This window comes from Lacerta agilis, chromosome 14 (assembly GCF_009819535.1).
Source record: "Lacerta agilis isolate rLacAgi1 chromosome 14, rLacAgi1.pri, whole genome shotgun sequence".
NCBI lineage: Eukaryota > Metazoa > Chordata > Lepidosauria > Squamata > Lacertidae > Lacerta > Lacerta agilis.
In genome coordinates this window covers 1,835,807-1,849,723 of record NC_046325.1, presented here as the reverse complement: position 1 = coordinate 1,849,723, position 13,917 = coordinate 1,835,807, and the positions used below count along the sequence as shown (strand labels likewise).

Below are 13,917 nucleotides of genomic sequence, written 5' to 3'. Positions count from 1 at the left end.
TAAATATTAAAATATTATTATTATTATTATTATTATTATTATTATTATTATTAGGAACCACCCTGTTACAGCGACTGCAGTTTGTTTTGATCTGTTTACGGCTCTGCATTCTCAACACGGCTGCAACCGGCCCTGGGACCCTAAGACGCAGGGCAGGTATGAAACGGGAACGGTTATTAATCTTAACCATGGCGATTATTCTCAAGAAAGAAGCAAGCCCACCCGTCTCCTTGCGGCAGAGGCTGCCCACCGTCTCCGGAGCGCCCTTCATGTAGGCCACGAGGCGCTTCTCCCCCAGCGTCCGGGTCACGACGCTCATGCGCTGCAGGCTGGAGGAGAAGGGGAACTGTGCCAGGATGCCGATTTCGTAGACTTTCTGCAAGAGGCGGGCAGGGGAGGAGGTGAGCGAAGGGGCCAGGTGGGAGGCTGCCTCGGGGGGGGGGGGACCTGCGCTTCCCATCCCCAAACCGCCCAAAAGGTGGGGGAAACTCCAGTGGCGTGGGGAGGGGGGGGGGAAAAACAGGTTCCACTCACCATCAGCTCCATGAGCTCCTGAAAGAGAGAGAAAGAAAGAGAGAAAGAGAGAGAGAAGGAAATAAAGAGAGAGAGAAAGAGAGAGAAATAGAGAGAAAGAGAGAGACAGAGAAAGAGAGAGAAAGAGAGAGAGAGAGAGAGAGAGAGAGAGAGAGAGAGAGAAGGAAATAAAGAGAGAGAGAAAGAGAGAGAGAGAGAGAGAGAGAGAGAGAGAAGGAAATAAAGAGAGAAGGAAATAAAGAGAGAGAGAGAGACAGAGAGAGAGAGAGAGAGAAAGAAAGAAAGAGAGAGAGAGAGAGAGAGAGAGAGAGAGAGAGAGAGAGAAAGAGAGAGAGAAAGAAAGAGAGAGAGAGAGAGAGAGAGAGAGAGAGAGAGAGAGACATCGTTACACATAAGCCCCTGGGCAAGAGCCAGCAAATTTTATTAATTTTATTTTGTAAAATTAATACATGCCTTGATCGTTCAAAACACAAGAAGCAAACCACCACCTCAAAGCAGTTTACAAAAATAAGATGAAACAAGGATTTAACCCGCACTCAACTGTGCTCATTCTGTGTTCTTACATTATTACTATAATTATAATAATTAATATTATTGCCCCATCAGTCTGACCGGGTTTCCCCAGCCACTTGTTTTATGGGTTTCATTTTTTGGTTTTCAACAGCCGCTACAGCTGCCTACTCTGCTTCACACACGTTATGAAACATAATACGTAATAACAAAAACTTCCTCCCCCCCCCACCAAAAAACAAGATAAAACAATAAAATAAAAATCACAATAGCTTAATAGGTTTTTAAAAGCCTGAGTTAATAATAATAATTTTATTATTTGCACCCCGCCCGCCCGGCTGGGCTGCCCCGGCCACTCCAGGCGGCTTCCAACAGGTCTAAAAACGGAATAAAGCTCACTTCAACTTTCAGAACCTGTGGGCAGGCTTGCCTGAACGGGAATGTTTTCAAGCAGGCGCCGAAAAGAGGACAGCGATGGCGCCTGCTTGGTGACCAAGAGGCAGGGAGTTCCGAAGTGTGCGCTCTGCTGCGCTGAAAGACCCGGTTCTTTCGGACACGGAATGGGTGTTGTGTGGCTCCTGGTGCAATGCCAGACCATCCGACCGAAGCAGCCGAGTGGGAAAGGTGACCTTGCAGGGGAAGATTCATTCCCCGTGTGCAGTATGGGATTGTCATCTATCACATGACGGTGTTTTCATTCCACAGAGTGGGAATGGGATGTGAAGTAGACAGGATGTTTGTCTTACTGTGTTCCCTGAAGTGGGACTATTGTCCTTCGTTCTTTCTCTCTGGTGTCTGATGCTAGAGAGAGAGGGAGCCGCGATGAACTGCTCTGTGTGTGTTTATATGTAAATAAAGTACACTAGCCATAAAGAAGGCTGATCGCCAAAGAATGGGTGCTTTTGAATTATGGTGCTGGAGGAGACTCTTGAGAGTCCCATGGACTGCAAGAAAATCAAACTTATCCATCCTTAAATAAATCAGCCCTGAGTGCTCACTGGAAGGACAGATCCTGAAGTTGAGGCTCCAGTACTTTGGCCACCTCATGAGAAGAGAAGACTCCCTAGAAAAGACCCTGATGTTGGGAAAGATGGAGGGCACAAGGAGAAGGGGACGACAGAGGATGAGATGGTTGGACAGTGTTCTCGAAGCTACCAACATGAGTTTGGCCAAACTGCGGGAGGCAGTGAAGGATAGGCGTGCCTGGCGTGCTCTGGTCCATGGGGTCACGAAGAGTCGGACACGAAAGAACGACAACAACAACAAAGTACACTAGCCTAAATGCTGAGTTGCTGTGGTCTGTCATGCAAGCTACGCAAACCTCTGCGGATCCGTGAGAATGTGCTGACGTCCTCCCGCATCAGCCACTGTGATGTTTGGGCTGAAGAAGCTTGAGAAGCTCCCGAACGATCGTCCGGGAAGGAGGGAACAGGCCAGTCGGGCATGTGTCTCTGCCAGGGTCCTACTTGCGAGTAGGCCGTTTCCTGACAGAGCCCTCCGCTGCAAGGTCAGTTGGATGAGCTGCCATTGCACCAGGTGCCACACAACACCCATTCCATGTCCAAAAGAACTGGGTCTTTTAGCGCAGCAAAACGTACACTTTGGAACTCCCTGCCTATTGGGTCACCAAGCAGGCGCCTTCGCCCCTACTCACCTCGTCCTCTGGGGTCCCCTCTGAGGCGGCAGGAAGCGGCTGGTCAGGGGGCCGCACGACCGTGGGCTGGATCTGGTCGTGCAGGGCTGTCTCCTCTTGGGTCGGCTCCTCCAGGACCTGGGGAGAAGGGAGGCTTAAGGCAGTGGCCCAGGCCCCAAGCGCTGGGTCCCTTCTCTGAGCCGGCACTGATACACACACACACACACACACACACATGTGCCTCCCCCCATTTCCCCTCCCCAAACGCCTTACCCAGCCGGTGGCCTCGAACATCTTGAGGTCGAGCGGGTCCCCCGAGAGACGTCCCCCGATGGTGGTGAGCGAGTGGCAGGCGGCCATGGTGGCAAGGAAGGCCGAGCCGGACAGGCTGGGGCCCCGGACGTCCTGCCCCGCTGGGAGGAAGCTGAGAGGGGAGGAAGACGTGGCTGTGAGTGCTGAGGACGGCAGAGGTGGTTCTCTGGGTAGCGCTCAGAAGGCTTGGGCATGTGGCGGATTAAGCCGAGGCAGGGCCTTCTCTGTGGCAGCCCCCCAAACTGCAGAACTCCCTCCCCAAAGAGGCCCGCCTGGCACCTTCACTGCACAGCTTCCGGAGGACTATTATCACGATTACTTACTTAATTTATATACCAAACTTGATCCAGGGATCCTAGGGTGGTTTGCAGCTGAACAGGATGCAAACCTGAGGTTCACCTCTGCGACATTTTTATATGCCAGGCAAAAACAAATCCACTTCTCCTAGGCCTTTGGCTAACTAAACAATCTACGGCCTAATAAACCAGAGAGATTGTTGTTTTTGTTTGTTACTACGTTACGCAGATTGTGTTTTATATTGATCCTCGGATGAAGGGCGGTATAGAATTTTAATAAGTAATAATAATAATTTTGTATGATCGCAAGTTGTCTTAAGATTGTTTTCAACGCTGCGTTTTGATGTTGCAACCTGCCCTGGGACCTTAAGGCCAGGGGTCAGCAAACTTTTTCAGCAGGGGGCCGGTCCAATGTCCCTCAGACCTTGTGGGGGGCCAGACTATACTTTGGGGAAAAATATATGAATGAATTCAGAAATCAGTGGAAATAATAGGCATTAGCTATACAATGTTATGTTGAATTAGAGTATAAGAAGTTAAGATTGAAGGTTTTTAGAAGATAACATAAGATAATTAAATAAGATGATGAGATTAAGGTGTTAAAATTAAGAATTAGTAATAGAGATAAGGAGTGTTAAGGTTAAGATGAAATAACATGAATGTGTATTAAACAAGTTAGGAACTGCTAAAATAAATTCATACTGTACGCAGATAAGGGAACGGGGGAAGTCCCCTAATAAGATTAGAAATATGGTTATAAAAATAAGATGAATTTCTTGTATTGTTTTTGATTGTTTTTTGTGTAATGTGTTTGTTAGTTTTTATGTTGTTGTTGTTATGTAGTTTGTATGGAAAATAAAAATTCTTTAAATATATATATATGAATGAATTCCTACGCCCCACAAATAAGCCAGAGATGCATTGTAAATAAAAGGACACATTCTAGTCATGTAACAGCACACTGATTCCGGGACCATCCGTAGGCCGGATTTAGAAGGCGATTGGGCCGGATCCGGCCCCTGGGCCTTAGTTTGCCTACCCGTGCCTTAGGGTAATAAATGAATGTGTAAATAAAATGATGACGAAGTAAGAGGCATTATGAAGTTGGACCTTCAAGCAGGACCTGAGGGCAAGAGCCCTCTCTCTCCCCTGCTGTGGTTCCCAGCAACGGAGATTCACAAGCATCTCTGCCTCTGACCGTGCAGGCAGAGCACAGCTGAAGCCGCTTCCTCCTGCTCACTCACCAACCATCTTGGGCTTGCACGAAACCCCAGAAGTCGAGCCCGTCCTCGGTCAAGGTTCCCGTCTGCAAGAGGCAAAGCAGCAGTTGCCGTGAACGCTCCCAGGATGAGGCCGGAGCAGGAGAGGATATCCCCGCCTCTCTCTCTCTCCCTCCCTCCGAGGAACAGGTCTGGTACCTTGTCGAAGCACAATAAGTTGAGCTGCCCGCAGATGTTGATGCGCTGGGGGCTGATGGAGAAGATGCGCTGCCCCCGCAGGCGCTGCTGTGCGTACACCAGGCCGGCCGTCATGGCCGCCGGCAACGCGGGGGGCACCGTGATGGTCAAGATGTCCAGGGATTTGAGGATGATGCGACCGACCAGCTCCTGGTCGGGAGGGAGACAGAGAGGAATGGGTTTGCTTACCCTGGAGGGACACAGGTCAGGTTCTGCAGGGTGGGGGACACCTGGCTTACTAGCAGTTTTGGGGGGCAGCCAGGTGTGGGGGACTGCCTGGTCCTGAATGGGGCACCTGTGCCCCCGAAGGACCAGGTGCGCAGCCTGGGAGTCATTTTGGACTCACAGCTCTCCATGGAGGCACAGGTCAGTTCTGTGTCCAGGGCGGCTGTCTACCAGCTCCATCTGGTACGCAGGATGAGATTCTCCCTGCCTGCAGACTCTCTCGCCAGAGTGGCACACGCTCTGGTTATCTGCCGCTTGGACTACTGCAACGCGCTCTCCGTGGGGCTACTTTTGAAGGTGACCCGGAAACTACAACTAATCCAGAATGCGGCAGCTTGGCTGGGGACTGGGAGTGGCCACCGAGACCCCATAACACCGGTCCTGAAAGACCTACATTGGCTCCCAGTATGTTTCCGAGCACAATTCAAAGGGTTGGTGCTGACCTTGAAAGCCCTAAACGGCCTCAAAGGTCCAGTATTCCTGGAGGCAGGGGTGGAGGAGGGGGGGCAATGGGAGCGCACCGCCCCCATTGGCGCGATCCCGGTGGGGTTCCATCGCAGCTGCCCCCCCGCACTGGGCACCACGCCCCCACAGGCTGCGTGCCACACCCCCAGAACGTGCGCCACGCCCCTTTGGGCGGCACACTCCGCCTGCTCCCCCCCCCCGAGAATGAAGCTCCACCACCCATCGTTCAGCCCGCACACTGAGGTCCAGTTCCGAGGGCCTTCTGGCAGTTCCCTCCCTACGAGAAGTGAGGTTGCAGGGAACCAGGCAGAGGGCCTTCTCGGTGGTGGCGCCTGTCCTGTGGAACGCCCTCCCACCAGATGTCAAAGAGATAAACAACTCTCTGACTTTAAGAAGACATCTGAAGGCAGCCCTGTTTGGGGAAGTTTTTAATGTTTGATGTTTTATCGTGTTTTTAGTATTCAGTTGGGAGCTGCCCGGAGTTGTTGGGGAAACCCAGCCAGATGGGTGGGGTATAAATAATAATAATAAAAATTATTATTATAGTACACGTGAAAAGGATCTAGAGGTTTTAGTGGACCACAAGCTGAACTTGAGCCCAGAGTGTGACGCAGCAGCAGCAAAAAAGCAAATGCTATTCTAGGCGGCATCCACAGAAGTCTGGCGTCCCGATCAAGGGAAGGAATAGTACTGCACCCCAGCCTCCCCGGGAGGAGCACCCACCTCCTGCTGCACGCTGTGGATCACCGAGTACAGCATGCCGATCCCGGCGACGCCGACCAGGCAGAGGAGGAACCGGTAGGCATCTCGGTAGAGGCGGAAATCTGCCGGCTTTGGGAACAGGATGGAGCAGACCAGCTGCCCTTTGGAGGTGGAGAAACCTGGCGGAGAGACGAAGAGTGAGGGCTCCCAAAAAGCGGGAGAAGCCCACAGGCGCACAAACACACCCTCCTTCCTTTCAACATCCTGAGTCAGGAACAGGCCCTGCCCGCCCGCCCCAAGCTGTGCTTACCTGTCCGGATGACCAGCGCTCGGACAGCCTCCCCGGAGTAGTACCGCGTCTGGATGACGGAGGTGCCGCAGAAGAGGGTGTGCCGTTTGTGCTCCTCGGGGTCGTAGGCGAGGTCCTGCAGCGGCCCGCTGGCCCCTCGGGATGGGTCTGGCAGGGCTGTCTTGGTCACAGGGACACTCTCGCCTGGGGATGGGAGGAGGAGGAGGAGGAGAAGAAGAATTTGGATTTGATATCCCTCTTTATCACTACCCGAAGGAGTCTCAAAGCGGCTAACGTTCTCCTTTCCCTTCCTCCCCCACAACAAACCCTCGGTGAGGTGAGTGGGGCTGAGAGACTTCAGAGAAGTGTGACTAGCCCAAGGTCACCCAGCAGCTGCATGTGGAGGAGCGGAGACACGAACCCGGTTCACCAGATTACAAGTCCACCACTCTTAACCACTATGCCACACAGAAAGAGACAGCTGGGTTAGTCCGAAGGGGGCCTCTCTGGTCCACCATCCTGTTCTCAATAGGGGCCGACCAGATGCCCCTAATGGGAAACCCAGCAAGCAGGATTCGAACACAAGAGCCCTCTCGCCTACTGCGGTTTGCGGCAACAATGAGTCCGCAAGTGACTGTGGAGGCCAATTCTGGATCCACACGTCCTTCCACCCACAGTGGGGACATTGGTTCCCGGATGGGAGTTGATCACGGTGAGGGTTTGCCAAACATGCCTTCCTCTTAGCACACTTCTCCCTTACGTCCTGAGTTCGAGTGTCTTCAAAGTCCACGACACCTTTGGTCAAGGCTGTTCTCCAACTGGAGCGCTCGCAGGCCAGTTGTCAGTGTTTATACTACTGTATATACTTGAGTATAAGCCTAGTTTTTCAGCACATTTTTTGTGCTGAAAAAGCTGCCCTCGGCTTATACTCGAGTGAGGCGGGCGGTGGGGGGCGGCGAGAAAGAAGCCCTTTCTCTCCGCTCGTGCCGCCACCCGCTCTCCCCAGTCAACCATTCCTTAAGAAGCGTACAAGAATGGCGGTTCTTTACTCTCCCCAGGCAGCTTGTTCCATTCCTGAACTGCTCGCATAAATGCAAACTTGGCAAAGGAGGAAGAGGAAGGAGCAGCCCAAAGGGCTGCTTTTGGGCTGCTCGTTCCTCCTCCTCCTCCACAGCGGCAAAGGTGAACCGGCTTATACTCGAGTCAATAAGCTTTTCCAGGTTTTTGTAGGAAAATTAGGTGCCTCGGTTTATATTCGGGTCGGCTTATACTCGGGTATATACGGTACATCTTTTTTCCAGATTTGCCTTGAGAGAGTGTTTGAACCTCTTTCGTCGACCTCTTTGGTCAACATTTCTGACGGTAAGAGTTGCTTGACAGAGGGAAGGTCTCTCTCTCCTTCCTTGGAGGTTTTTAAGCGAAAGGTCGGATGGCTTTAGCTGAGATTCCTGCATTGCAGGGGGTTGGACTAGATGACTCGTGGGGGTCCCCTCCAACTTCTAGGATTCTATAAAACCACCCAGCTTGGTGGCCTCCTGAGGCAGGGAGTCTACTTTAACCCTCTGTGGCGTGTGAAGGACTCCCTTCTATCCCTCCAGAATGAGAGGGTGGCAAGAGGCAGCTACACCCCCCCCCCGCCGCCGCCCTCCCCCCATACCAGAGGCAGCCGCGCCTACCTGTGAGCATGCTCTCGTTGGCGATGGCCGTGCCGCTCATCAGCACCGCATCGCACGGGACGGTCAGGCCCTCGGGAGGCACCAGCAGGACGTCCCCCGGGACCAGCTGCGTGGAAAAGATCTCCTCTGTCTCTGCGGAGAGCAAGGAGAGCCATCGCTGCAGAAACCTAAGGCCTGGTGGGTCTAGCCCAGTATCCTGTTTTTCTCCCAGGGGCCAAACAGGGAAACCCCACAAGCAGGAAGCTGAACACAAGAGAAAAATCTCCCCCCTCCCGTGTCTTCCAGCAACTTGCATTCAGAAGCATTGCTGCCGTCCGACTGTGGACACAGAGCAGAGCCCCGTCTGGCCGGGAGCCGGCGGATTTTTCTAATCCTCTTTTATAGCCACCCAGGTTGGTGGCCGCCACTGCCTCATGTGGCAGGGAGTTCCACAGTCCAATTGCGTGAAGGAGGGCTTTATTTTATCCGCCCTGAATCTCCCACGAGTTCTTGTGTTACGAGAGAGGGAGGTAAACTCTTCCTTATCGCCTTCCTCCGTGCCAAGCGTAATTTCACAAACTCCTATCCTATCTCCTCTTCCTAAGCACCAACTCTAGTTTCAAGTGTCATGCCCGCTTTTGCCGAATCTGCCTCCCTGGGAACGGAAGCTTGGAGGGGAAGAGAGACTCTTAACTCCTCCCTCTACCTATGCTGGAACACAGCAAGAAGAAGAGCTGTCTGTGGTACCCATTCTAACTGGCATCCTCCCCCCCAGGGCCTCAGGCAGAATCCACAGCCAGCTGGGCAATGGCCCTGCTGGATCTCTGGTCCTTTTAATTGGGGATGGCATTGGGATCCGAACCCAGGTCCCAGCGCACAACAAAGCCCACGCTCTCCTCCTGAGCACAAGTCCCTCCCTCAGCCGGGAAAACAGCTGCACTCTCAACCCCGTGCTATATTCTAGAGCAGAGCTTTCCAAACTGTGCATCGCAACGCGTTAGCGTGTCGGTTGCAGTGTGTGTGTGTGTGTCTTGCGAACGCTCCCCGCACTCCTCCAGGGGCTGGAAAGGGGTTAGTTTAACCTCCCGTTTGCTAGCAAAACTGAATCACTGTGTCGTGAAACGATGCGTGTCTGAAAAGTGTGTCCCCGACGTGAAAAGTATGGAAAAGCTCTGTGCTAGGGCATCCAGAGCCTTCTAGGAAACAAGAGGCAGCGGAGATAAGGCTGTACCTCCGCTGTGTGTGCAAGGCCCTGGGTTCAAATCCCCGACGGCGTCTCCAGTCCAAAGGACGAGGGAGCAGGCACCAGTCCAGGTGGGGTTGCCACCTTAAAATTTGCCCAGGGCTAGGGGAAAACGCAGCTGGAAAGGGGGCCTTTATTATTATTATTCCTAATTAAATCTGTGTACCACCCTTCAACCACAGATCTCGGGGCACTTCGTGCAGGTCTTCCCTTCTACACAGACTGCCCACGTGGCCCCAAGCGATGCTGGAAGAGGAGAGAACCGACTGTGTATATGATCCACCTGTGATTCAACCATGCTGGGTCCCCAAAACTCTCCGGCTCTGGGCCGTTTTCCTTGTAGCTGCGAGGGCGTCCCGGAGCCCCTCCGCAGCCTGGTAAGGGAACTTGAGCCCCAGGACCTCCCTCCCTCCCTCCTTCCATGACACTCACTCACCATACGGCCCCCGATACACCGTCACACGGATGATGTTGTGCGCAGCAACCATGTCGTGCAGCAGGACATATTGCTGGGGGGGGGGAGGGGAGGAGGAGAATAGAAAAGAGGTGAGCACCCAGGTGGGTCCAGCCCAACATCCTGCCCTCCTCGCAGGTGCCCAAAGGGAAGCCTGTAAGCAGGATTCGAACGCAAGAGCAGCAGGGCCGCGGTTTCCAGAAACTGGGGGGGGGGACAAGGTGTGCGTTTCATGGCAATTGCAGCAATTATTTCTAAACGTGCGGCTCACGTCTGCAAAACTGCACCTTTCCACACAAATCTGTGCCCTCTTTTTTGGGGGGGGGGCGGGTTGTTTGGAAGTGTGCCTGTCTGAGAAGGAGCCGTGTGGGACTCAAAAGCTTGCATACTATCTCGCGACAATTTCGTGCTCCTCTCGTAAGAAGATCCTGCGGGGTCAGGCCAACGGCTGGTCTGGCGCAGCTGTTCAGGCACTGAAAGCTGCCTGCGGGGAACCAGCAAGCAGGATCCGAGCGCAAGAGCGACACTGTCCTCTCCTGCGGTTTCCAGCAACAGAGACCCAGAAGCATCGCTGCCTCCGACCGCAGAGGCAGGGCATAGCCACTGCGGCTAGCAGCCATCGATGGCCCTCTCCTCTGTTAATTTGCCCCGCCCTCTTTTAAAGCTAGGACGTGGGTGGCACTGTGGTCTAACCCACAGAGGCTCTTGGGCTTGCTGATCAGAAGGTCGGCGGTTCGAATCCCCGCAATGACGGGGTGAGCTCCCGTTGTTCGGTCCCTGCTCCTGCCAACCTAGCAGTTCGAAAGCACGTCAAAGTGCAAGTAGATAAATAGGTACCACTCCGGCGGGAAGGTAAACGCCGTTTCCGTGCGCTGCTCTGGTTTGCCAGAAGCGGCTTAGTCATGCTGCCCACATGACCCGGAAGCTGTACGCTGGCTCCTTCAGCCATTAACGCGAGATGAGCGCCACAACCCCAGAGTCGGACATGACTGGACCTACCGGTCAGGGGTCCCTTAATCTATTGCCCAGTGTGTCAATGAGGCTTGAACAAGCCCGTCTTTTGCTTCCCAGTCTAATAACAAATTATACATTTTAGACAAATGTTTCTCTGCGTTTTGTAGAAGTTCTTTCTCGAATTGTGAGCTTTGGTCCACAAAACAACAACAAAAAAAAATCCTATCTAATTTAAACATTTCATGTAACTGATGGTATTGTAACCAATCCATAACACGACTCCTTACATTTTCCATTGATTTCAGTTTGGGTTCTCCCACTGTAAAGTACAGCCACAATTCCTTTCCTCTTTAACCAGACCTTGGGCTGATGGACATCCTTTAAACGTTCGGGGGGGGGGGGTCCCTTTACCTTTTAAAGCCACCCAGGCTGGTGGCCACCGCTGCCTCCAATCCTCTTCCGAAGTCACCACCTGCTACCGCGTCTTCTCCCCCTCCCAGCCACCCCCCTCCGCCAACCGTGAACCCAGCCGTTGGTACCTTCCGGATGGTGTAGAGGGAGGAGCAGATGGAGACCAGCGACATGAAGAGGATGGCAGAGGCATACAGGTAGTAGTTATCCAGGGACCACAGCACCATGCTGAAGGCTTGGAAAATGTAGAACGGGTTCAACACCTGCAGGGGGAGGGGGAGGAGGAGGAGAAGCAGCCCCCGGCAGGGTCAGGACTTTCTGACGGAGAGAGCCATCGGACCGACCCTCTCGGAAGGTGGCGGGTCCTCCTTCGTTGGAGGTTTTTAAGCAGAGGCTGGACGGCCCGCCTGCCAGGGACTCCTGCGTTTCGGGGGGTTGGCCTAGATGACCCTCGGGGGCCCTTCCGACTCTACGATTCTATGATTTATTGGACGAAGAGCTCCCGCAAGCCGAAGGGACCCACCTGGGATTTTAAATTGTTGTAGGACCCAACCCTGGGACCTTAGGGTGAAAGACGGGTAATGTGTCAAAACAAGCAGAAACAGCAACATTTGTAAGTCACTGGTATTTTAGTGTGGCAGAACCTAGCCTTTGGAACTCCCTGCCTATTGCTATCAGCCTTTGCTGTGCTCTTTTCGGAGCCTGGTGGAAAACACTTCCGTTCCGAGACGAGCCTACCCAGAACACGTACCCTAGAATATGGACACGTGTTTTAATCTGCGTTGGGTTTCTTGCTGGCTCCGTAAGCAATTGCTTTCATTGTTTTATTCTGTTTTATCTGAACCGCCAGTGGGGCTTTTTGCTTTTTTACAATCAAGCGGTGTGCAAGTTTTACGAAATCCAAACATCCAGTGCCGGATTTACGTATAAGCTAAACAAGCTATAGATTAGGGCCCCGCTCTCGTGTGCCCCCCAAAAAAATTAAAGGGGGGAAAAAACCCTGGACGCACATTTCCAAAATATAAGGTAAAATAAATATTGCTTTGATAAAATACATATTTTGTTATGTGCTAATGGCTTTAGATACCTATTAGGTCCATCTGTGACCATATAGCATATATTCAACACAAAAAACAGCGACAATTTGTTGCTGATAAAGGGCCCCATTACCTTCAGGAGCTGAGGGCCGCATCAAACCTAAATCCGGCCCTGCATCCGTCATCATTCCCACCACCCGGCCAACCAGGTGCCCACAAAGCAGGATTCGAACACAAGAGCGCCGTTCTCCCCTCCTGTGGTTTCCAGCGACTGGGATTTGAAAACCCACCACGGCCTCCGACAGGGGTGACCGATAAACACATACAAACACCCGCCCTGCCGCAAACTTACCTCCTTGATGAGGAGTTTGGGGAGGGAAGGCACTTGAACGTCGATTTGGTTGGCTCCGTAGAAAAGCCTCCTAAAGACAGAAGGCGGGTTGTGGGGGGAGAATGCGTGTGCTCAGAATCGGAGGGGGGGGAGCAGAGGGGGTGCATTATCTTTCTCCCGTTGCCCCCCTGCCCCAGCTAACATCTCAGAAGCACTGTGGAAAGAGGATGCCCTTATCTCTATCTCCCCCCCATTCCTCTAAGCCCCCCAGTCACTTACATTCCTTCTCAGCCTCTTCGAATGCAATTAAAAAAAGGGGGGTTCTTGAGCTGCCTACACCTGAGAGACGTTCTGGACCTGAGCAAGTGGACTCTGGATCTCGCTAGCCAGAAAGAACCAGTGGTCACTCCTTCCAGGAGAAGGGAGAGGCTTCTATAAAAGCTGAGCTGCCCTCGCAGGGTTGTCCCACCACCAGGGACCCAGACCGGACTTTCTATGGAGCTGGACCAGCCTCGCTGCTTCCTTGTGAGTGACCCACAACAACTCTGGCGTTGTATATAGGCAAGGATTGGTCCAGTTTTGGAACCACAAGGGCCCTGGTGTGTTTTGTGTTCTGCTCCGACCTGCCCTGTTTTCCTCTACTCCGGTTATTTTGAATAAAGTTTCCTAATTTGACCACCGGAGTGTGTGTGTGTGTGTGCGCGCAACTGCCAACCTTGGGGTTTTTAGGATCCGCCACACGCCCAGACGCTTGGAGTTCCTGCTACGGGGAGTTTAGGATCAGAGCTAAGAGGCCAGGATGAGATCTGGGAGAGATGTGGGGAGCGTGGGCTGCCCTTTACTCTCCGAGTAACTTACAGTGGTGCCTTGGTTCTCAAACGCCTTGGTACTCAAACAACTTGGAACCCAAACACTGAAAACCCGAAGTGTTCCAGTTTGCGAACCTTTTCCTGAAGTCGAACATGCTCCGATTTGAGTGCCACACTTCCGTTTAGAGTGTTAGGCTGAGGTTTGCCTGTTTTTGCTATTTTGCGTTTTCGTTTTTGCGGCTTTTTGTTTTGTTTTTGTGACAGCTACTGATTGATTGATTGATTGTGTGACTGCAGTACGTTGTTTACTGCATTCATTTTATGGATCAATGGTCTGGTTAGAAAGTAAAATTCATGTTAAACTGCTGTTTTAGGGGTTGTTTTTAAAAGTCTGGAACGGATTAGTCCCTTTTGCATGACTTTCTATGGGAAAGCGTGCCTTGGTTTTGGAACACGCTTTGGTTTTGGAACGGATTAAGTTTGAGAACCAATGTACAAGGGAACTAACTGCCTGGGAAATGCAGGGGGCGACAGTCTCAGGAGTTCCTGGGTCTTTGCGAGTTTAGTGAGGTCTGCCAGGGAAATGAGAAAGCGGTTTTC

General features: G+C 52.5%; 1 protein-coding gene across 1 annotated transcript in view; it reads right to left on the bottom strand.

Annotated features, from left to right (window-relative positions):
- Positions 1–13,917, bottom strand: part of LOC117058463 (probable cation-transporting ATPase 13A3) — a 43,391-nt gene that overhangs the window by 17,757 nt on the left and 11,717 nt on the right. The window contains exons 7-18 of the mRNA XM_033169643.1: positions 12,530–12,599; positions 11,269–11,403; positions 9,758–9,830; positions 8,100–8,231; positions 6,445–6,627; positions 6,156–6,313; positions 4,704–4,892; positions 4,530–4,591; positions 2,951–3,101; positions 2,699–2,815; positions 535–552; positions 223–376 (exon numbers count right to left, since the gene is read on the bottom strand). Of these exons, the coding sequence (XP_033025534.1) occupies positions 223–376; positions 535–552; positions 2,699–2,815; positions 2,951–3,101; positions 4,530–4,591; positions 4,704–4,892; positions 6,156–6,313; positions 6,445–6,627; positions 8,100–8,231; positions 9,758–9,830; positions 11,269–11,403; positions 12,530–12,599 (1,442 nt within the window). The remainder of the gene's footprint in view (positions 1–222; positions 377–534; positions 553–2,698; positions 2,816–2,950; positions 3,102–4,529; positions 4,592–4,703; positions 4,893–6,155; positions 6,314–6,444; positions 6,628–8,099; positions 8,232–9,757; positions 9,831–11,268; positions 11,404–12,529; positions 12,600–13,917) is intronic.